We start from the raw sequence: 24,262 nt of genomic DNA, 5'->3' as shown, positions 1-24,262 counted from the left end.
TTGGTGTTAGAATCTAAACTCTCAGTCCGCTCTGATCGGTGCCACCATTCCTGCAGCCGAAATGTTTAAATGTAATTGTAGTAGAAGATGATCTTACTCTTTGTAGGTGGGGAAGGGAGGAGGGAGGGTATTAGTGAGGTGGTTGGGAGAGGGGTTTATATATAAAAAAATTAATCACATAATGTCTGTATTAATATGTAGTACCTAATGTTATGTTAAGTGATTTTAAATTTTAAATAAAATGTTTTTAAAAAGTACTGTAACTATTGTAATTGTGAGGAATATGAAGTGGGATATATGTGGTTTTTTCATCATGTAAATGTTTAATGAAGAATGCATATTAGAGAGTAAGAATGAATACAAGGATTTCAAGTGAAGGGAGGGAGATATAAGTAGGAGATGCGTTCATTAGGCCCTTCTGAAAATGATGGGGGTGGGGGTTGGTTGGCGCCAAGAGCTTGGTTATTGCTGCTCGGGGAGGTAGGTGGGAGGAGAGGGTAAAAATAAATTGGGAGATGGGAAAGCAGGGGGAATATATGGGGCGTGATTTATCTCGCTGTCGAGGTGATTTAATTGATGGTACTTCCACTTGTACGAAGATGAGGGATAAATACAGACTCTGTAGGTTTCATGAATGTTCAACAAATTACAAGGTTTGTTTAAAAAGTAAAATATCCAAATAAGAGTGTTGCAAATGCCCTCAAGCACTCCCAGGCTGCGTCCACCTGCAAATTGAAGGAGCCACACTCTAACATTGCCCTCACAAGTATCTTCTACAACTTTACCATAACCTCCCAATTCCTAGACTGCATACTTTGCTATTTGAAGGCAAAGATACCAAAGCACCCCTTAACCCCCGATCCAGGAATTTGTGTTCCCAGATCCATGTGTTCCCTCTTCAGTGAACAACTTTTGGCAGTGTTATGTCCTAATTTGATCAGTGCTCCCAAAGTGCAACTGCTTGCACTTGTCCGCACTTCCACCTGCCATTTGGCAGCCCATCTCTCCAGCTGGTAAATATATGTGTCTGTATGCTGCATCGAACCGGCATATCGATTATGTGAGGCATTTGCTTCTTTTCAGCGTGAACCCGGTGTTGATTTGAGCCGGCTCGTTCTGCTGGTGACTTCATCCTTCTCATCTGCTTTTACCATTTGCATTATTTTGGGATCTGCAGGTGTTTAAGTGTTCCAGTTCCTTCAGAAGATTGGTGTATAAGAAATGAGCTGACGTAGGAAATGAGCTGACGTATTGTGGCACGCTGTCGGACAGAAAAGCCGAAACAATACTTAAAGACTGCTTAACAGGCTTTATTCCACTTAAAGTCCCTGCTGCAGTTAGCTTTAGCCCCCAGTGGCTGCCCACGAGGGGATGGATGTGGCTTATTTTCCAGAGGATGATTGGCAGCCGACGGTGGGGCTTGGACTATTCAGGTCGTCTGATTGACAGCCGGCCAGGTGCTATCATGTTTTCCTGTGCTCTTGCTACAGGTACACAGGTCGCCCCCTGTAATAGGCTAGTGGTGTATCACCACACCTATCAAGATGTTAATCCTTTCTATTAAAACCGATCTCTAATTGAGACCATTAGTCAAAGGGAAATCCTGGTGAGAAAAGTGAAATGTCGAAACTTCGTTGACAAAATTAAAAGAGCAGAGCAATGAACAACGTCAAATAGGCAGAGGTTGGCCCCAGAGGGTTTAACAATGCCGCGCTTCCTTGGTTTCTAGGATTGCACTTGTCTATTCTGGCCCAGAACTGTAATGACCGGATAACCATATGACAATTACAGCGAGGAAACAGGCCATTTATGGCCCATCTTGTATGTGCTGTAACTCTTAAATTCTGCTCGTCCCAATGATCTGCTCTCTGCCCATAACCCTCCAAACCTTTGCCATCAATACACCTAACCAATTTTTTCTTTAAAGATAGTATTGTACCTGTATCCACTGGAAACTCATTACACACAGTCTCCGCTCTCCGAGTATAGAAACTCCCACTTGTGTTGCACCTAAACTTTTGCCCCCATAAACTCTCAGCTCATGTCCTCTGGTTTGAATCTCTCCTCTACTCAATGGACAACGTCCATCCACATCTACTCTATCGATCCACCTTAACTTTCAATTTGATAATATACCCCCACCCCCCACCTCTCAGCCTTCTACACTCTAAGGAATAAAGCCCTAACTGGTTTAAACATTCTCTGTAACTGGGTGCTGAAACCCACAGATAATTCTGTTCATATCCTTCCTGTAATTTGGTGAGCAGAACGGAACACAATATTCCAATTGTAGTCTCACCAATGCCTTGTACAATTTTAACATTCCCTCCCAAACCTTTCCCTCTGTGCTCAGATTTCTAAAGAACAGCATTCTTCACTACCCTATCCACCTTCAGGGAACTGTGCACCACTATTCCTAGATCTCTTTGTTCAATTGCATTCTTTCACGCCCCACCATTTGGCCCATGTGGGTCCTATTGTGATTAGTCCGACTTGTTCCACTTGCACATTGAACCCTATTTCCCAACTTTCAGCCCACTCTTCTCACTGACCCAAATCTCTCTGCAATATTTAAAAACCTTCTTCATTATGCACAAAGTATCATCCGCCTAATTACTATTCCAATTTTCTACCCCATCATCTCAAGATCATTGATGTATATAACAAACAACAACAGACCCAGTGCAGATCCTTGGAACCTGACTCAAATAACGTAATGTGTTTTCATTTTTCCATCTATATTGAGCCATAACGTTTCAATGACCTTGGAGCCGCAAAGAATCCGCAGGTATAAATTATTGGGCGTGCGATGCCTTGACTTCAGAGAGATTGGCTGAAGCTGGAAGACAGGTTGATGCTCACAGAACATGCTCAGCGCGTTTTACCGTTTCATAAGAATTGTTTATATCTTCATTGCTCTTCTTGGAGTTCCTGGTAAGAACAGTGACTGCCTCAACTTTACAGTTGTGCGTGAGTTTTTAGTTGATTTTTTAAATAATGCCGTCTCCGGGATGATGGTTCTTGGCACACGAGAACCCGGAGGAACCTTTCCTTCACTCCCTTTGCGCTTGTTCAATTTAGGCACGGGAACGGGCCATTTCGGCCCACCAGCCCATGCTACCCAATTGACCGACACCACCTGTGGGAAGACACAGGAACCCCCCGGGGAAAAGTGACACGGACAGAGCGTCCAAACTCCTAATAGACAGCGGGATTGGAACCCAGGTCCCCATCTCTGGCGCTGTGAAAGCGTTGCGCCAACCGTGCCCTCTCTCTGCTGTTTCCGTTCAAAGCGACAATTAAAAGGAGCCTGGCAGAAGGTTTTGACATCGCAGGTTCACGGTGCGCACTGATCAATATATCACTGTGCGGATTCTGAACATTGATTAGACAGGACTGACGGGTTATTCACATTTTTTGATATTGTTATTTGAACCACGTTACACTCCATTGTGGGAAGCTTCCAACAGATCCCTTCAAGCGGAAAGCGGAGAGAGGGACCTGGTGACATGCTAGGGTGTGCGGGAAATATTGGCAGACGGACAAATAATGGATTCTCGGAGTTGTCGTCCATTAAGCCCAATATTCTGAGCAGAGAACAAAGTGTCAACCCTTTCGTCTGTTACGGTGGGAAGGACGCGGGTGTCCGCTCTGCAGCGTATCGTTTACTGTCCTGATGCAGTATCTTTTGCCAATGGTCAAACCAAGTGGCGTGGTATCTGTCAACAGGGGGAGCTGCTGATGTTGATACAGGATTTTCAAAGCGCTGTTGTTCTTTGTGTTGGAGAGTTCAGTCGTTTTTATTTAAACAAATTACTTTGCTCACAGCTTCCTCGAACACATTGTGTATAATATCAATGAGCGCTGCTCCTTCAGTCCGTTGATGTGATGTCGGGCTGTCGGATTTGTTACGTTTCAATATGTCAAGCATAAAAGGATCGATAGATAGATAGATAGATAGATAGATAGATAGATAGATAGATAGATAGATAGATAGATAGATAGATAGATAGGTAGATAGATAGATAGATAGATAGATAGATAGATAGATAGATAGATAGATAGATAGATAAATAGATAGATAGATAGATGGATAGATAGATAGATAGATAGATAAATTAATGGATAGATAGATAAATGGTTGGACTGATAGACAGATAAATAAGTGAATGGATAGAGAGATAAATGGATCGATTGATAGATAAATGGATAAATGGATAGACAGAAAAAAGGATGGATAGATAAATAAACACACACCACCTTAAGCAATCCCTTATTAATCAAAGAGCGCCGATGGCGGAGGGAACAATTAAAGTTGTGTCTGAGTGGAAAGAAATGGTTGGGAACCACTGAACAATGGTAAGTTCAAATTTGATGTATCAGGTCGGAAGTTGGAAAAGCACTATGTTCGTCACTGAACGCAGATCAGCAGAAAAGAAGACCAAGTGCGACTGCAGTAAATTATTTGCCAACGGTATGTTGTATTGTCCATTGTCAATGGCCTTGTTATATTTGAAGTAGACAAAATATGAAAATCACAGAAATAGGTTCCATCTAGTTATACAGGAATAATGGTGAGGGGCAGGGTAGTTGCAGGGGAATGTGAGTTGAGTAGTTGGAGACAGGGAGCAGGAAAGAGGGAGAATCTGGGCAGGGGTGAGCGAAGGTTACTTCCGTCTGGATGGAGAGAAATGAAAGAATTAGGAACATTTTAAGGTGATTCTCATGAGCACCAACACAACACTCCATGAAATACACCTACACGTGTTCAGGAAGCAAAATCTTCATTGTGCAGGTGTAATGAAGGAGCAATTGGCCCGAAATCTCATCGTCCTTTCCATTTCCTTCACAGCGAATGTAGTGGCGCTTGCAGTCCTGTCCCGCGGAAGGTGCGGACTCTCCATCTGCACCACCCGCTACCTGGTGGCCATGGCAGCGGCGGACCAACTGATCATCCTCATCAATGTCGTCCTGTGGCGGTTCAGTTATTATTACTTCCCCGGCGTTTTCCTTCACATCACCCCCGTGTGCAGCCTCATCTCAGTCCTGGGTCGTGTTGTCACCGGCTGTTCCGTCTGGTTCACCGTCACCTTCACCTTCGATCGATTTGTCGCCATCTGCTTCCACAAGCTGAAGACGAAATTCTGCACTGGGAAAACCGCGTCCGCCGTGATGACCACGACGAGCGTTCTTCTCTCTTTACAGAGGATTCCCTACTACTTCACATATGAACCCCTGAGAGTGGTTGACAACGTCCCGTGGTTCTGTTTGCAGAAGGCAAGTTATTTCACGGATCCTGGCTGGGTGGCCTTTGACTGGGTGAACACCTTAATAATGCCGCTGATCCCTTTTGCTTTGATTTTGTTGTTCAACGCTCTGACGGTGCGGCACGTTGTCTTCTCCAGTCGCATCCGTCGGGGGCTAAGGGGTCAGAGAGGCGGAGGAAGCCGCAGTGACCCGGAGATGGAAAGCAGGCGGAGGTCTATGATCTTACTCTTCGCCATCTCCGGCAGCTTCATCCTGTTGTGGTCGGTGCACGTTGTCCATTTCCTTTACTACACAGCCGCCGGGGCGGACCCCAATCACCACAACGACTCCGAAGTCATATTTCTCCAGGTGGGGCAGCTGCTGTTGACTTTAAGTTGCTGCACCAACACCTTTATTTACGCCTTGACTCAGTCCAAGTTCAGGGAGAATCTGGTCAACGCGGTGAAATTTCCGATCACCTCGGTTATTCAGTTAATTCGCAAACCGGACTCTCGAAGCCGACGGAGTCAGCTCAGGGCGTTTCCAATCCAAATGCAACACAATCCATAGAGTTTGGGACAAGCACAGATTTCTTTCTTTTCCACTGCGCTCCACAATTTGAAATTTGTGTTCAAAGAATTCAAATATAATTTAAGTGCACATTCCAGATTTCATTAAAAGTTATTTAGATAGATTTTGGTTTGACCGTGTATAAATTACAGTCCTGTTTATTCATGGTCCCTTCGTATCAGGGCGCCAGAATGTCTGGCTTCACAGGTGTTTGTGAGAACTCAGGTATGTTTAATTGCTTCATTGGTGTAAGTATAAGAGGGCTGGGCTGGCTTCTAAACTTTTATATTCTGTAGGTGCCATTTTTCAACATGCTTTTTGCCAATGAATGACAAATTAGCCATTATAAGGTGGAAAAACAGGAATAAAACAGTAAGAATCATCGGTCAGGATTACCGAAATCAAGCGTATGGAATATTATTATTAAGAAGGAACGTCCTAGTGAGCTCAGTAATCAGAAAGGGACTGGCATTATCAGGAAGGATCTCTCTAATGATAACAGGGAAATTCTCATCATCTGGAAGAAAAATCCCCAAACGCTAATCCGACAGATCAGAAACACCCTTCATGAGGCAGGTGACAACTATCCGTTGAAAGGCTCATGAACAACACTGCAAGATGCAAACCACTAGTTGGTCGCAGAAAAGAAGGCCAGATTACGGTTCGCCAAGAAGTATTTAAAAGAGGCTGAATAATTCTGTAAAATGGTCTTGTGGACAGATGAGACCAAGATTAACCTGCGTCAGAGTGAGGGCAAGTGCAAAGTGTGGAAACGTAAAGGAATTGCCCAAGATATAAAACATACAACTATTGGCATCTTGCAATGTAGCCTCTGCGTTTCTGTTCATGAAGTCTTCTGCGGACAATAGTCACTGACAGACCTGCCTCCCGAAGGGTTTTCCTGGCCTGGCGGACATTTAGATGTTGTATTTCATTTGTCACTGCTTTGTCCGTTCTCCTCATCCATCCAATGATCATAACATCATTGGGTTTATTTAAGACAGAGATTGATAGGTTCTTGATTAGCCCGGACATCAAAGGTTATGAGGAGAGGCCCGAGCAGGGGGGCTGAGTGGGGGAAAATGGATTAGCACATTTACACATAATAACAATTACATAACGGAAACAGGCCATCTCAGCCACTCTAGTCCGCAATTATTTAAGTGAACTCTACTAATCACACCTTCCTGCACATGCCCATAACCCTTCAAACGCTTCACATTCATGAACTCATCGAACCTCCACTTAATTGACAATATTGGCCCTGCTGCAACCACAACCTCCGGAAGGTCATTCCACTCTGCCATCCTCTCTACCTTATTAATACCCTTCCTATAATTTGGAGACCAAAACTGCACACAATATTCCAATCTTGGCCTCACAAAAGCCTTGAACAGTCTCAACATTATCTCCCGCCTCCTATATTCTATGCTTTGATGTATAAAGGTCACCAGACCAAAAGCCTACTTCATGAGATTCCACTTTCAAAGAACGATGAACCATTATTCCAAGATCTCTGTTCCTCTGTATACCTCAACACCCTTCACCTCAGTGCATACGTCCTATTTTAATTATTCTTCCCAACATGAAGCACTTCACACTTATCTACATTAAACTCCATCTTCCGTGTTTCAGCCCACTCTTCTAAGCAGTCCAAATCCTTCTGCAGTTCCCGAAAACCATCCTCACTATCCACAACTCACCCTATCTTTGGATCGTCAGCATATTTACTAACATCATTTACCACACTATCATCCAAATCATTAATGTAAATAACGAACATCAAGGGGCCCAACACCGATCCGTGAGGCACATCGCTCATTACTGGCCTTCACCCTGACCGACATTCTCTGGTACCTATCTTCTAGCCACCGTTGAACCATTCTGACTATCTCAACGTCAATGCCTAGCGCCTGAACCTTCCTCACTAACCTTCTATGAAGAACCTTATCGAAGGCATTACTGAAATCAATGTAGACGACATCTACTGCTCTGCCTTCATCAACCTTCCTGGTCACCTCCTCAACAAATTCAACAAAATTTGTCAAACATGAACTTCCCCACACAAACCCATGTTGGCAATCCATTATCAGACACTGCCCCTCTAGGTACTTATACCTGTTATCTCCACGAATGCTTTCCTTTGTTTACCAACCACAGACGTCAGACATACTGGCCGATAATTGCTGGGCCTACACCTGGAGACTTGTCAACCTTCATATGCCTTAAAAGTTCCAACACCCGCTCTTTCCTAATCCCACTGTTTTCCATAAAAACCCTTTTTGCGTCACCTATGCTAGACAATTCCATATCTTTTTCTCTTGTAAATACCGACGAGAAGAACTCATTCAATATCACCCCCGTCTCATTTGCCTCCTCACACATATGTCCGCTCTGATGCTCTAGTGGACCATTTCTATCCTTCACTCTCCTTTTATTATTCACATATTTATAAAGGCCCTTCGGATTTACTTTCACGCTCTTCAATATAGCCACCTCGTACCTTACATTTTCTGTCCTAATTTCTTTCATAGGCTTCTTTTTTCAATCAATGTATTTTCCAAGCATCTCCTCCACACCTTGCTTCCTGTATTTAATGTAGGCCTCCCTTTAATCTCGAACCAACTTCATAATCTCCCTTGAAAACCACGGCTCTCTCTAACATTTGTCTCTGCCTTTTATCCCAACAGGAACATAAAGATTCTGCACCCTCAATATATCACCTGTAAATTACCTGCAATTCTCCTCTACCTCCTTCATATAAATCAAATATGTCCAAATCACTCACTGAAAATCTCTTCCCATTTTATCAAATTTTGCTTTCCCCAAGTCAAAGGCCTTCATCGTCGTCCCTCTCCATAATTATAATGGTACCATGATCATTGGATGTGAAGTGCTCACTATTTTTATATTATTACATCTGCTAAAATTCTTTAAAATGTCCATTTCCTGGGCCATACGTCATGTGTATTCCTAAACTCAACCCTGAGGTTGGTTCTCCTGCGATCCAGGCAGACTTTCCACTGTAATCAATACATACTCAACGTAAACAAGTTAAGATATGTAAACAAACTGACTGCAATAGGGAGAGGCAACAAATCAATAAAATGCAAATGTAAGAGTCCGTAAATGAGTCCCTCATTGAGTTTTTCGGTGAGGAGTCTGATGGTGGAGGCGTAGCAGCTGTTCCAGAACCTGGTGATTTGAGTGTTATGGCACCTACATCTCTTTCCTGATGGCAGAGGGAGAACAGAGCATGTGCTGGGTGGTGTGGATCCTTGCTGCTGCTCTCCGAAGGCAGTGTTCCCTGAAAATGTTCGCGACTGTGGGGAGGGTTTTGCCTGTGATGTCCTGGGTTGTGCCCACTACCTTTTGGAGGGTTTTGCGCTCAGGGGTATTGGTGTAGTCAGACCACATCGTGATACAGCCGGTCATAACATTCCACACCCGCCCCCCAACAGAACTGTAGAAATATGCCAATGTTTCTGGTGTCGTCCTGATCTCCGCAAACTGATTAACATGACGTCATCAGGAAGGAGGTTTTTCAGTTGCCGCGTTGTTCAACCATCGCCACCATCGCCACCATCGCCGTTGATCAATTCGATTTGGTGTGAAATCTCTGAACCTGTGTTAGGCGACGATACCTTGATTCCCGCTGAACCCAAGTGTTCCTTCGTTTAAAGTGACAGCCTATAAACGGGAGCTTATTCCAATTGGGATAATAAGGCTTCCCTCTGGTTGTTAGCAGGGTCATGCTACCTTGGATATGTTGTCCCCTCCACCCACCACATGCAGCAATTGCAGGACCACTTGGCTCGTCCTGGGAGGTGCACAACCCAACGTGGAATTCCTACACGTGTGCAAGTCATTATGATTCTCTTCTGCGGAACCGAAGAGGCACCGAAAGAACTCATCCTCCTCGCTTAGTTTCGCAACCGCTGGCCCATGACACAGCTAACGGGTTCCAAACTTATGAAACAGCTGTCTGCTGGAAATGGTTGCCATGCGAGCAGTGGCACTTTAGAATCGGATAGTATTGGACTCTGCTTGCTGGCCGTGGGTGCACATGTAGTCTAATGGGCCAAGGGTGTTGTAAATGTCTCTACACGGCGCTATGGAAACGCGGGACGAAATCTGACCCGGCTAACAAGAGTTTTAAACAAAATGGAATCGAGTTTACCCTCCTTCACCCAACTACTCTGAAGATGGCAAGGGCGCGAGGGAAATAATTTTTTTAAAGGATCCAAGGGAGACCGTGGATTTTTTAAGAGCCTTGCCACCGCTTCGGGATTAAATGTAAATAAGGTGAAAAACGGGGGTATGTAACTATTCAATTTGGTACATGGTCAATCTCAATCTTAAAGCTATCAATTTAATATAACTCTATAACAATTTACAGTTCGGAAACAGGCCATATCGGCCCTTCTAATCCGCTGCGATTTACGTGAAACTCCTCTAGTTCCACCTACCCTCTCCCGGCCCATAACCCTCCAACCTCCTCACATCCATGTACTCATCTAACCTTTTAAATGACAGAATTGACCCTGCTGCAACTACCTGTTCCATAAGGTCATTCCACTCAGCCACCACTCTCTGAGTGAAGAAGCATCTTCTGATATAACACCTAAGGTTTTGGCCCCTAATCCTTTACATGTCCCCTGGTTCCAATCTCCCCTATCCTCAGGGGAAAGAGCATATTCACATCTACTCTATCTATCCCCTTTATCATTTTCTATACCTCTATCAAATCCACCTCAACCTTCTATGCTCCAATGAATAAAGTCCTAGTCTACTCAATCTTTCCCCATATTCTAGATACTGCAATCCAGGAAACATTTTCGTAAACCCTCTTTGAACCGTCTCAATCTTACGGATATTCTTCCTATAATTTTGAGGTCAGAATCACACGCAATATTCCAAACTTGGCCTCAACTAATTAAAACAACACTGGATCCAAAAGTAAATTTACTTTTTAATATGTGTTCCAAACACGATTTAATTTGCAGCCAAAAACTTTTAATCTTACGACAGGTCCACGCCGAATGAAAAAAAGTACCCACTTCTGGGTCACATCTAAAACATAATCTGAAGAACTAATTTGAAAATATGTGTTATAATGGGTTGACTAAATAAATTAATGTAAGACATAGTATGGTTAATTCTAATTTTTCATATCAGTTATATTTAACCCCTGTAATATTGATTAAAAATATGGACAGTAATTCATATCTGTGTTTTAGGTGTGGATTATGTATTGGAACATTTCTACCTTCTGTTTGGTTTTGTGATAAAGTTCATTCTTTTCTGGTTTAAAATTAAGATTTTTCTTCTAAATTTGTTTAATATTCATTTTCCTTTAGATCCAAATTTTTTTTGTTCAGCTCTTTTATTCCGTTAGTGGAATTGGGGTTGGATAAGTTTCAGACAGTGTTTATTGGTCTAACATTGACAGTTGCTCGTGAATGTATTGGCATGTCTTGGAAAGATGAAGCGCAGTTAAATTTAACTCAATGGCATGTGTTGAAATCGTGTATTTATATGGAGAAAATAACATACAATTTACATGATAATTATGAATTTTTGTTAAGCTGTGGACACCTTATATAAAGAATATGAATTTAGTAATATTGTAAATTACTGAATGTTTTTGTTTATCTTTAATGCTTCCCTTGAGGGATCTGTTGTGGGAGGAGGGTGAGGGTGGGTTAGTTTTATTGTTTTATAATTATTAGATTAATTATTCTGTAAACGTCTGTTTATTCTTATTGAAAAATATCAAATAAAGTTTAAAAAAACAAATCTGAAGAACTAAGCTGAAAATTTCGCGTTATACATAATCAAATGCAATTGATGTAAAAATTGTACTGCACTAATCTATAACGTACATTTATTACCTTAGTCATATTATCTTTGCAAAAATTTCTGCAAACCCTTTCATCAATGCTTATATCGAAATCTGATTCCCATTTCATTCTTGATTTATGAACATACGGTTTGGGAAATTTTACGTTTTGCCTCTGGTGGTTTCTAAGAAGCGTTTAGCTATTACAAGGAACTCTGACTCGGTTTTAGGTTGATAGGATGTCATTACGAACTGAAAGCCTGTATTTCTTCAGAATCGATTACATATAATTTAAGAGATCAATATTTTTTTCTTTACAAAAATTTGGAACCCTTATTTGAAAACTATTGGTGTTAGAATCTAAACTCTCAGTCCGCTCTGATCGGTGCCACCATTCCTGCAGCCGAAATGTTTAAATGTAATTGTAGTAGAAGATGATCTTACTCTTTGTAGGTGGGGAAGGGAGGAGGGAGGGTATTAGTGAGGTGGTTGGGAGAGGGGTTTATATATAAAAAAATTAATCACATAATGTCTGTATTAATATGTAGTACCTAATGTTATGTTAAGTGATTTTAAATTTTAAATAAAATGTTTTTAAAAAGTACTGTAACTATTGTAATTGTGAGGAATATGAAGTGGGATATATGTGGTTTTTTCATCATGTAAATGTTTAATGAAGAATGCATATTAGAGAGTAAGAATGAATACAAGGATTTCAAGTGAAGGGAGGGAGATATAAGTAGGAGATGCGTTCATTAGGCCCTTCTGAAAATGATGGGGGTGGGGGTTGGTTGGCGCCAAGAGCTTGGTTATTGCTGCTCGGGGAGGTAGGTGGGAGGAGAGGGTAAAAATAAATTGGGAGATGGGAAAGCAGGGGGAATATATGGGGCGTGATTTATCTCGCTGTCGAGGTGATTTAATTGATGGTACTTCCACTTGTACGAAGATGAGGGATAAATACAGACTCTGTAGGTTTCATGAATGTTCAACAAATTACAAGGTTTGTTTAAAAAGTAAAATATCCAAATAAGAGTGTTGCAAATGCCCTCAAGCACTCCCAGGCTGCGTCCACCTGCAAATTGAAGGAGCCACACTCTAACATTGCCCTCACAAGTATCTTCTACAACTTTACCATAACCTCCCAATTCCTAGACTGCATACTTTGCTATTTGAAGGCAAAGATACCAAAGCACCCCTTAACCCCCGATCCAGGAATTTGTGTTCCCAGATCCATGTGTTCCCTCTTCAGTGAACAACTTTTGGCAGTGTTATGTCCTAATTTGATCAGTGCTCCCAAAGTGCAACTGCTTGCACTTGTCCGCACTTCCACCTGCCATTTGGCAGCCCATCTCTCCAGCTGGTAAATATATGTGTCTGTATGCTGCATCGAACCGGCATATCGATTATGTGAGGCATTTGCTTCTTTTCAGCGTGAACCCGGTGTTGATTTGAGCCGGCTCGTTCTGCTGGTGACTTCATCCTTCTCATCTGCTTTTACCATTTGCATTATTTTGGGATCTGCAGGTGTTTAAGTGTTCCAGTTCCTTCAGAAGATTGGTGTATAAGAAATGAGCTGACGTAGGAAATGAGCTGACGTATTGTGGCACGCTGTCGGACAGAAAAGCCGAAACAATACTTAAAGACTGCTTAACAGGCTTTATTCCACTTAAAGTCCCTGCTGCAGTTAGCTTTAGCCCCCAGTGGCTGCCCACGAGGGGATGGATGTGGCTTATTTTCCAGAGGATGATTGGCAGCCGACGGTGGGGCTTGGACTATTCAGGTCGTCTGATTGACAGCCGGCCAGGTGCTATCATGTTTTCCTGTGCTCTTGCTACAGGTACACAGGTCGCCCCCTGTAATAGGCTAGTGGTGTATCACCACACCTATCAAGATGTTAATCCTTTCTATTAAAACCGATCTCTAATTGAGACCATTAGTCAAAGGGAAATCCTGGTGAGAAAAGTGAAATGTCGAAACTTCGTTGACAAAATTAAAAGAGCAGAGCAATGAACAACGTCAAATAGGCAGAGGTTGGCCCCAGAGGGTTTAACAATGCCGCGCTTCCTTGGTTTCTAGGATTGCACTTGTCTATTCTGGCCCAGAACTGTAATGACCGGATAACCATATGACAATTACAGCGAGGAAACAGGCCATTTATGGCCCATCTTGTATGTGCTGTAACTCTTAAATTCTGCTCGTCCCAATGATCTGCTCTCTGCCCATAACCCTCCAAACCTTTGCCATCAATACACCTAACCAATTTTTTCTTTAAAGATAGTATTGTACCTGTATCCACTGGAAACTCATTACACACAGTCTCCGCTCTCCGAGTATAGAAACTCCCACTTGTGTTGCACCTAAACTTTTGCCCCCATAAACTCTCAGCTCATGTCCTCTGGTTTGAATCTCTCCTCTACTCAATGGACAACGTCCATCCACATCTACTCTATCGATCCACCTTAACTTTCAATTTGATAATATACCCCCACCCCCCACCTCTCAGCCTTCTACACTCTAAGGAATAAAGCCCTAACTGGTTTAAACATTCTCTGTAACTGGGTGCTGAAACCCACAGATAATTCTGTTCATATCCTTCCTGTAATTTGGTGAGCAGAACGGAACACAATATTCCAATTGTAGTCTCACCAATGCCTTGTACAATTTTAACATTCCCTCCCAAACCTTTCCCTCTGTGCTCAGATTTCTAAAGAACAGCATTCTTCACTACCCTATCCACCTTCAGGGAACTGTGCACCACTATTCCTAGATCTCTTTGTTCAATTGCATTCTTTCACGCCCCACCATTTGGCCCATGTGGGTCCTATTGTGATTAGTCCGACTTGTTCCACTTGCACATTGAACCCTATTTCCCAACTTTCAGCCCACTCTTCTCACTGACCCAAATCTCTCTGCAATATTTAAAAACCTTCTTCATTATGCACAAAGTATCATCCGCCTAATTACTATTCCAATTTTCTACCCCATCATCTCAAGATCATTGATGTATATAACAAACAACAACAGACCCAGTGCAGATCCTTGGAACCTGACTCAAATAACGTAATGTGTTTTCATTTTTCCATCTATATTGAGCCATAACGTTTCAATGACCTTGGAGCCGCAAAGAATCCGCAGGTATAAATTATTGGGCGTGCGATGCCTTGACTTCAGAGAGATTGGCTGAAGCTGGAAGACAGGTTGATGCTCACAGAACATGCTCAGCGCGTTTTACCGTTTCATAAGAATTGTTTATATCTTCATTGCTCTTCTTGGAGTTCCTGGTAAGAACAGTGACTGCCTCAACTTTACAGTTGTGCGTGAGTTTTTAGTTGATTTTTTAAATAATGCCGTCTCCGGGATGATGGTTCTTGGCACACGAGAACCCGGAGGAACCTTTCCTTCACTCCCTTTGCGCTTGTTCAATTTAGGCACGGGAACGGGCCATTTCGGCCCACCAGCCCATGCTACCCAATTGACCGACACCACCTGTGGGAAGACACAGGAACCCCCCGGGGAAAAGTGACACGGACAGAGCGTCCAAACTCCTAATAGACAGCGGGATTGGAACCCAGGTCCCCATCTCTGGCGCTGTGAAAGCGTTGCGCCAACCGTGCCCTCTCTCTGCTGTTTCCGTTCAAAGCGACAATTAAAAGGAGCCTGGCAGAAGGTTTTGACATCGCAGGTTCACGGTGCGCACTGATCAATATATCACTGTGCGGATTCTGAACATTGATTAGACAGGACTGACGGGTTATTCACATTTTTTGATATTGTTATTTGAACCACGTTACACTCCATTGTGGGAAGCTTCCAACAGATCCCTTCAAGCGGAAAGCGGAGAGAGGGACCTGGTGACATGCTAGGGTGTGCGGGAAATATTGGCAGACGGACAAATAATGGATTCTCGGAGTTGTCGTCCATTAAGCCCAATATTCTGAGCAGAGAACAAAGTGTCAACCCTTTCGTCTGTTACGGTGGGAAGGACGCGGGTGTCCGCTCTGCAGCGTATCGTTTACTGTCCTGATGCAGTATCTTTTGCCAATGGTCAAACCAAGTGGCGTGGTATCTGTCAACAGGGGGAGCTGCTGATGTTGATACAGGATTTTCAAAGCGCTGTTGTTCTTTGTGTTGGAGAGTTCAGTCGTTTTTATTTAAACAAATTACTTTGCTCACAGCTTCCTCGAACACATTGTGTATAATATCAATGAGCGCTGCTCCTTCAGTCCGTTGATGTGATGTCGGGCTGTCGGATTTGTTACGTTTCAATATGTCAAGCATAAAAGGATCGATAGATAGATAGATAGATAGATAGATAGATAGATAGATAGATAGATAGATAGATAGATAGATAGATAGATAGGTAGATAGATAGATAGATAGATAGATAGATAGATAGATAGATAGATAGATAGATAGATAAATAGATAGATAGATAGATGGATAGATAGATAGATAGATAGATAAATTAATGGATAGATAGATAAATGGTTGGACTGATAGACAGATAAATAAGTGAATGGATAGAGAGATAAATGGATCGATTGATAGATAAATGGATAAATGGATAGACAGAAAAAAGGATGGATAGATAAATAAACACACACCACCTTAAGCAATCCCTTATTAATCAAAGAGCGCCGATGGCGGAGGGAACAATTAAAGTTGTGTCTGAGTGGAAAGAAATGGTTGGGAACCACTGAACAATGGTAAGTTCAAATTTGATGTATCAGGTCGGAAGTTGGAAAAGCACTATGTTCGTCACTGAACGCAGATCAGCAGAAAAGAAGACCAAGTGCGACTGCAGTAAATTATTTGCCAACGGTATGTTGTATTGTCCATTGTCAATGGCCTTGTTATATTTGAAGTAGACAAAATATGAAAATCACAGAAATAGGTTCCATCTAGTTATACAGGAATAATGGTGAGGGGCAGGGTAGTTGCAGGGGAATGTGAGTTGAGTAGTTGGAGACAGGGAGCAGGAAAGAGGGAGAATCTGGGCAGGGGTGAGCGAAGGTTACTTCCGTCTGGATGGAGAGAAATGAAAGAATTAGGAACATTTTAAGGTGATTCTCATGAGCACCAACACAACACTCCATGAAATACACCTACACGTGTTCAGGAAGCAAAATCTTCATTGTGCAGGTGTAATGAAGGAGCAATTGGCCCGAAATCTCATCGTCCTTTCCATTTCCTTCACAGCGAATGTAGTGGCGCTTGCAGTCCTGTCCCGCGGAAGGTGCGGACTCTCCATCTGCACCACCCGCTACCTGGTGGCCATGGCAGCGGCGGACCAACTGATCATCCTCATCAATGTCGTCCTGTGGCGGTTCAGTTATTATTACTTCCCCGGCGTTTTCCTTCACATCACCCCCGTGTGCAGCCTCATCTCAGTCCTGGGTCGTGTTGTCACCGGCTGTTCCGTCTGGTTCACCGTCACCTTCACCTTCGATCGATTTGTCGCCATCTGCTTCCAGAAGCTGAAGACGAAATTCTGCACTGGGAAAACCGCGTCCGCCGTGATGACCACGACGAGCGTTCTTCTCTCTTTACAGAGGATTCCCTACTACTTCACATATGAACCCCTGAGAGTGGTTGACAACGTCCCGTGGTTCTGTTTGCAGAAGGCAAGTTATTTCACGGATCCTGGCTGGGTGGCCTTTGACTGGGTGAACACCTTAATAATGCCGCTGATCCCTTTTGCTTTGATTTTGTTGTTCAACGCTCTGACGGTGCGGCACGTTGTCTTCTCCAGTCGCATCCGTCGGGGGCTAAGGGGTCAGAGAGGCGGAGGAAGCCGCAGTGACCCGGAGATGGAAAGCAGGCGGAGGTCTATGATCTTACTCTTCGCCATCTCCGGCAGCTTCATCCTGTTGTGGTCGGTGCACGTTGTCCATTTCCTTTACTACACAGCCGCCGGGGCGGACCCCAATCACCACAACGACTCCGAAGTCATATTTCTCCAGGTGGGGCAGCTGCTGTTGACTTTAAGTTGCTGCACCAACACCTTTATTTACGCCTTGACTCAGTCCAAGTTCAGGGAGAATCTGGTCAACGCGGTGAAATTTCCGATCACCTCGGTTATTCAGTTAATTCGCAAACCGGACTCTCGAAGCCGACGGAGTCAGCTCAGGGCGTTTCCAATCCAAATGCAACACAATCCATAGAGTTTGGGACAAGCACAGATTTCTTTCTTTTCCACTGCGCTCCACAATTTGAAATTTGTGTTCAAAGAATTCAAATATAATTTAAGTGCACATTCCAGATTTCATTAAAAGTTATTTAGATAGATTTTGGTTTGACCGTGTATAAATTACAGTCCTGTTTATTCATGGTCCCTTCGTATCAGGGCGCCAGAATGTCTGGCTTCACAGGTGTTTGTGAGAACTCAGGTATGTTTAATTGCTTCATTGGTGTAAGTATAAGAGGGCTGGGCTGGCTTCTAAACTTTTATATTCTGTAGGTGCCATTTTTCAACATGCTTTTTGCCAATGAATGACAAATTAGCCATTATAAGGTGGAAAAACAGGAATAAAACAGTAAGAATCATCGGTCAGGATTACCGAAATCAAGCGTATGGAATATTATTATTAAGAAGGAACGTCCTAGTGAGCTCAGTAATCAGAAAGGGACTGGCATTATCAGGAAGGATCTCTCTAATGATAACAGGGAAATTCTCATCATCTGGAAGAAAAATCCCCAAACGCTAATCCGACAGATCAGAAACACCCTTCATGAGGCAGGTGACAACTATCCGTTGAAAGGCTCATGAACAACACTGCAAGATGCAAACCACTAGTTGGTCGCAGAAAAGAAGGCCAGATTACGGTTCGCCAAGAAGTATTTAAAAGAGGCTGAATAATTCTGTAAAATGGTCTTGTGGACAGATGAGACCAAGATTAACCTGCGTCAGAGTGAGGGCAAGTGCAAAGTGTGGAAACGTAAAGGAATTGCCCAAGATATAAAACATACAACTATTGGCATCTTGCAATGTAGCCTCTGCGTTTCTGTTCATGAAGTCTTCTGCGGACAATAGTCACTGACAGACCTGCCTCCCGAAGGGTTTTCCTGGCCTGGCGGACATTTAGATGTTGTATTTCATTTGTCACTGCTTTGTCCGTTCTCCTCATCCATCCAATGATCATAACATCATTGGGTTTATTTAAGACAGAGATTGATAGGTTCTTGATTAGCCCGGACATCAAAGGTTATGAGGAGAGGCCCGAGCAGGGGGGCTGAGTGGGGGAAAATGGATTAGCACATTTACACATAATAACAATTACATAACGGAAACAGGCCATCTCAGCCACTCTAGTCCGCAATTATTTAAGTGAACTCTACTAATCACACCTTCCTGCACATGCCCATAACCCTTCAAACGCTTCACATTCATGAACTCATCGAACCTCCACTTAATTGACAATATTGGCCCTGCTGCAACCACAACCTCCGGAAGGTCATTCCACTCTGCCATCCTCTCTACCTTATTAATACCCTTCCTATAATTTGGAGACCAAAACTGCACACAATATTCCAATCTTGGCCTCACAAAAGCCTTGAACAGTCTCACATTATCTCCCGCCTCCTATATTCTATGCTTTGATGTATAAAGGTCACCAGACCAAAAGCCTACTTCATGAGATTCCACTTTCAAAGAACGATGAACCATTATTCCAAGATCTCTGTTCCTCTGTATACCTCAACACCCTTCACCTCAGTGCATACGTCCTATTTTAATTATTCTTCCCAACATGAAGCACTTCACACTTATCTACATTAAACTCCATCTTCCGTGTTTCAGCCCACTCTTCTAAGCAGTCCAAATCCTTCTGCAGTTCCCGAAAACCATCCTCACTATCCACAACTCACCCTATCTTTGGATCGTCAGCATATTTACTAACATCATTTACCACACTATCATCCAAATCATTAATGTAAATAACGAACATCAAGGGGCCCAACACCGATCCGTGAGGCACATCGCTCATTACTGGCCTTCACCCTGACCGACATTCTCTGGTACCTATCTTCTAGCCACCGTTGAACCATTCTGACTATCTCAACGTCAATGCCTAGCGCCTGAACCTTCCTCACTAACCTTCTATGAAGAACCTTATCGAAGGCATTACTGAAATCAATGTAGACGACATCTACTGCTCTGCCTTCATCAACCTTCCTGGTCACCTCCTCAACAAATTCAACAAAATTTGTCAAACATGAACTTCCCCACACAAACCCATGTTGGCAATCCATTATCAGACACTGCCCCTCTAGGTACTTATACCTGTTATCTCCACGAATGCTTTCCTTTGTTTACCAACCACAGACGTCAGACATACTGGCCGATAATTGCTGGGCCTACACCTGGAGACTTGTCAACCTTCATATGCCTTAAAAGTTCCAACACCCGCTCTTTCCTAATCCCACTGTTTTCCATAAAAACCCTTTTTGCGTCACCTATGCTAGACAATTCCATATCTTTTTCTCTTGTAAATACCGACGAGAAGAACTCATTCAATATCACCCCCGTCTCATTTGCCTCCTCACACATATGTCCGCTCTGATGCTCTAGTGGACCATTTCTATCCTTCACTCTCCTTTTATTATTCACATATTTATAAAGGCCCTTCGGATTTACTTTCACGCTCTTCAATATAGCCACCTCGTACCTTACATTTTCTGTCCTAATTTCTTTCATAGGCTTCTTTTTTCAATCAATGTATTTTCCAAGCATCTCCTCCACACCTTGCTTCCTGTATTTAATGTAGGCCTCCCTTTAATCTCGAACCAACTTCATAATCTCCCTTGAAAACCACGGCTCTCTCTAACATTTGTCTCTGCCTTTTATCCCAACAGGAACATAAAGATTCTGCACCCTCAATATATCACCTGTAAATTACCTGCAATTCTCCTCTACTCCTTCATATAATCAAATATGTCCAAATCACTCACTGAAAATCTCTTCCCATTTTATCAAATTTTGCTTTTCCCCAAGTCAAAGGCCTTCATCGTCGTCCCTCTCCATAATTATAATGGTACCATGATCATTGGATGTGAAGTGCTCACTATTTTTATATTATTACATCTGCTAAAATTCTTTAAAATGTCCATTTCCTGGGCCATACGTCATGTGTATTCCTAAACTCAACCCTGAGGTTGGTTCTCCTGCGATCCAGGCAGACTTTCCACTGTAATCAATACATACTCAACGTAAACAAGTTAAGATATCGTAAACAGAAACTGACTGCAATAGGGAGAGGCAACAAATCAATAAAATGCCAAATGTGAAGACGTCCGTAAATGAGTCCCTCATTGAGTTTTCGGTGAGGAGTCTGATGGTGGAGGCGTAGCAGCTGTTCCAGAACCTGGTGATTTGAGTGTTAGGGCACCTACATCATCTTTCCTGATGGCAGAGGGAGAACAGAGCATGTGCTGGGTGGTGTGGATCCTTGCTGCTGCTCTCCGAAGGCAGTGTTCCCTGAAAATGTTCGCGACTGTGGGGAGGTTTGCCTGTGATGTCCTGGGTTGTGCCCACTACCTTTTGGAGGGTTTTGCGCTCAGGGGTATTGGTGTAGTCAGACCACATCGTGATACAGCCGGTCATAACATTCCACACCCGCCCCCCAACAGAACTGTAGAAAATATGCCAATGTTTCTGGTGTCGTCCTGATCTCCGCAACTGATTAACATGACGTCATCAGGAAGGAGGTTTTATCAGTTGCCGCGTTGTTCAACCATCGCCACCATCGCCACCAGTCGCCGTTGATCAATTCGATTTGGTGTGAAATCTGACTTGAACCTGTGTGTAGGCGACGATACCTTGATTCCCGCTGAACCCAAGTGTTCCTTCGTTTAAAGTGACAGCCTATAAACGGAGCTTATTCCAATTGGGATAGATAAGGCTTCCCTCTGGTTGTTAGCAGGGTCATGCTACCTTGGATATGTTGTCCCCTCCACCCACCACATGCAGCAATTGCAGGACCACTTGGCTCGTCCTGGGAGGTGCACAACCCCAACGTGTGGAATTCCTACACGTGTCGCAAGTCATTATGATTCTCTTCTGCGGAACCGAAGAGGCACCGAAAGAACTCATCCTCCTCGCTTAGTTTCGCAACCGCTAGGCCCATGACACAGCTAACGGGTTCCAAACTTATGAAACAGCTGTCTGCTGGAAATGGTTGCCATGCGAGCAGTGGCACTTTAGAATCGGATAGTATTGGACTCTGCTTGCTGGCCGTGGGTGCACATGTAGTCTAATGGGCAAGGGTGTTGTAAATGTCTCTACACGCGCTATGGAAACGCGGGACGAAATCTGACCCGGCTAACAAGAGTTTTAAACAAAATGAATCGAGTTTACCCCCTTCACCCAACTACTCTGAAGATGGCAAGGGCGCGAGGGAAATAATTTTTTTAAAGGATCCAAGGAGAGACGTGGATATTTTTAAGACGCTTGCCACCGCTTCGGGATTAAATGTATAATAAGGTGAAAAACGGGGGTATGTAACTATTCAATTTGGTACATGGTCATCTCTCAATCTTAAAGCTATCAATTTAATATAACTCTATAACAATTTACAGTTCGGAAACAGGCCATATCGGCCCTTCTAATCCGCTGCGATTTCACGTGAAACTCCTCTAGTTCCCACCTACCCTCTCCCGGCCCATAACACCTCCACAGCCTCACATCCATGTACTCATCTAACCTTTTAAATGACAGAATTGACCCTGCTGCAACTACCTGTTCCATAAGGTCATTCCACTCAGCCACCACTCTCTGAGTGAAGAAGCATCTTCTGATATAACACCTAAGGTTGTTGGCCCCTAATCCTTTACATGTCCCCTGGTTCCAATCTCCCCTATCCTCAGGGGAAAGAGCATATTCACATCTACTCTATCTATCCCTTTGATCATTTTCTATACCTCTATCAAATCTCACCTCAACCTCTTCTATGCTCCAAGAATAAAGTCCTAGTCTACTCAATCTTTCCCCATATTCTAGATACGGCAATCCAAGTGAAACATTTTCGTAAACCCCTCTTTGAACCGTCTCAATCTTACGGATATTCTTCCTATAATTTTTTGAGGTCAGAATCACACGCAATATTCCAAACTTGGCCTCAACTAATTAAAACAACACTGGATCCAAAAGTAAATTTACTTTTTAATATGGTGTTCCAAACTCCGATTTATTTTGCAGCCAAAAACTTTTAATCTTACGACAGGTCCACGCCGAATGAAAAAAAGTACCCATTCTGGGTCACATCTAAAACATAATCTGAAGAACTAATTTGAAAATATGTGTTATAATGGGTTGACTAAATAAATTAATGTAAGACATAGTATGGTTAATTCTAATTTTCATATCAGTTATATTTAACCCCTGTAATATTGATTAAAAATATGGACAGTAATTCATATCTGTGTTTTAGGTGTGGATTATGTATTGGAACATTTCTACCTTCTGTTTGGTTTTGTGATAAAGTTCATTCTTTTCTGGTTTAAAATTAAGATTTTTCTTCTAAATTTGTTTAATATTCATTTTCCTTTAGATCCAAATTTTTTTTGTTCAGCTCTTTTATTCCGTTAGTGGAATTGGGTTGGATAAGTTTCAGACAGTGTTTATTGGTCTAACATTGACAGTTGCTCGTGAATGTATTGGCATGTCTTGGAAAGATGAAGCGCAGTTAAATTTAACTCAATGGCATGTGTTGAAATCGTGTATTTATATGGAGAAAATAACATACAATTTACATGATAATTATGAATTTTTGTTAAGCTGTGGACACCTTATATAAAGAATATGAATTTAGTAATATTGTAAATTACTGAATGTTTTTGTTTATCTTTAATGCTTCCCTTGAGGGATCTGTTGTGGGAGGAGGGTGAGGGTGGGTTAGTTTTATTGTTTTATAATTATTAGATTAATTATTCTGTAAACGTCTGTTTATTCTTATTGAAAAATATCAAATAAAGTTTAAAAAAAACAAATCTGAAGAACTAAGCTGAAAATTTCGCGTTATACATAATCAAATGCAATTGATGTAAAAACTTGTACTGCACTAATCTATAACGTACATTTATTACCTTAGTCATATTATCTTTGCAAAAATTTCTGCAAACCCTTTCATCAATGCTTATATCGAAATCTGATTCCCATTTCATTCTTGATTTATGAACATACGGTTTGGGAAATTTTACGTTTTGCCTCTGGTGGTTTCTAAGAAGCGTTTAGCTATTACAAGGAACTCTGACTCGGTTTTAGGTGATAGCGCATGTCATTTCGAACTGAAAGCCTGTATTTCTTTCAGAATCGATTTACATATAATTTAAGAGATCAATATTTTTTCTTACAAAAATTTGGAACCCTTATTTGAAAACTATTGGTGTTTAGAATCTAAACTCTCAGTCCGCTCTGATCGGTGCCACCATTCCTGCAGCCGAAATGTTTAAATGTAATTGTAGTAGAAGATGATCTTACTCTTTGTAGGTGGGGAAGGGAGGAGGGAGGGTATTAGTGAGGTGGTTGGAGAGGGGTTTATATATAAAAAATTAATCACATAATGTCTGTATTAATATGTAGTACCTAATGTTATGTTAAGTGATTTA

The 24,262-nt window shown here is 42.5% G+C and overlaps 2 protein-coding genes across 2 annotated transcripts; both read left to right on the top strand.

Annotated features, from left to right (window-relative positions):
- The first annotated feature begins 2,867 nt into the window (after positions 1-2,867).
- On the top strand, positions 2,868-5,817 carry LOC138765413 (probable G-protein coupled receptor 139). The gene is made up of 2 exons (XM_069942454.1): positions 2,868-2,934; positions 4,853-5,817. The coding sequence occupies exons 1-2, from the start codon at positions 2,868-2,870 to the stop codon at positions 5,815-5,817; spliced, it is 1,032 nt and encodes a 343-aa protein (XP_069798555.1).
- Positions 5,818-14,873: 9,056 nt separating this feature from the next.
- Positions 14,874-17,823, top strand: LOC138765411 (probable G-protein coupled receptor 139). The gene is made up of 2 exons (XM_069942453.1): positions 14,874-14,940; positions 16,859-17,823. Exons 1-2 carry the CDS (start codon positions 14,874-14,876, stop codon positions 17,821-17,823), a joined length of 1,032 nt encoding a protein of 343 aa, XP_069798554.1.
- The last annotated feature ends 6,439 nt before the right edge of the window (positions 17,824-24,262 follow it).

The sequence above is a fragment of the Narcine bancroftii genome, chromosome 5, assembly GCF_036971445.1.
Source record: "Narcine bancroftii isolate sNarBan1 chromosome 5, sNarBan1.hap1, whole genome shotgun sequence".
Classification (NCBI taxonomy): domain Eukaryota; kingdom Metazoa; phylum Chordata; class Chondrichthyes; order Torpediniformes; family Narcinidae; genus Narcine; species Narcine bancroftii.
Note: the sequence above shows the minus strand (reverse complement) of the source record. Positions and strands in the feature narration are given on the sequence as shown.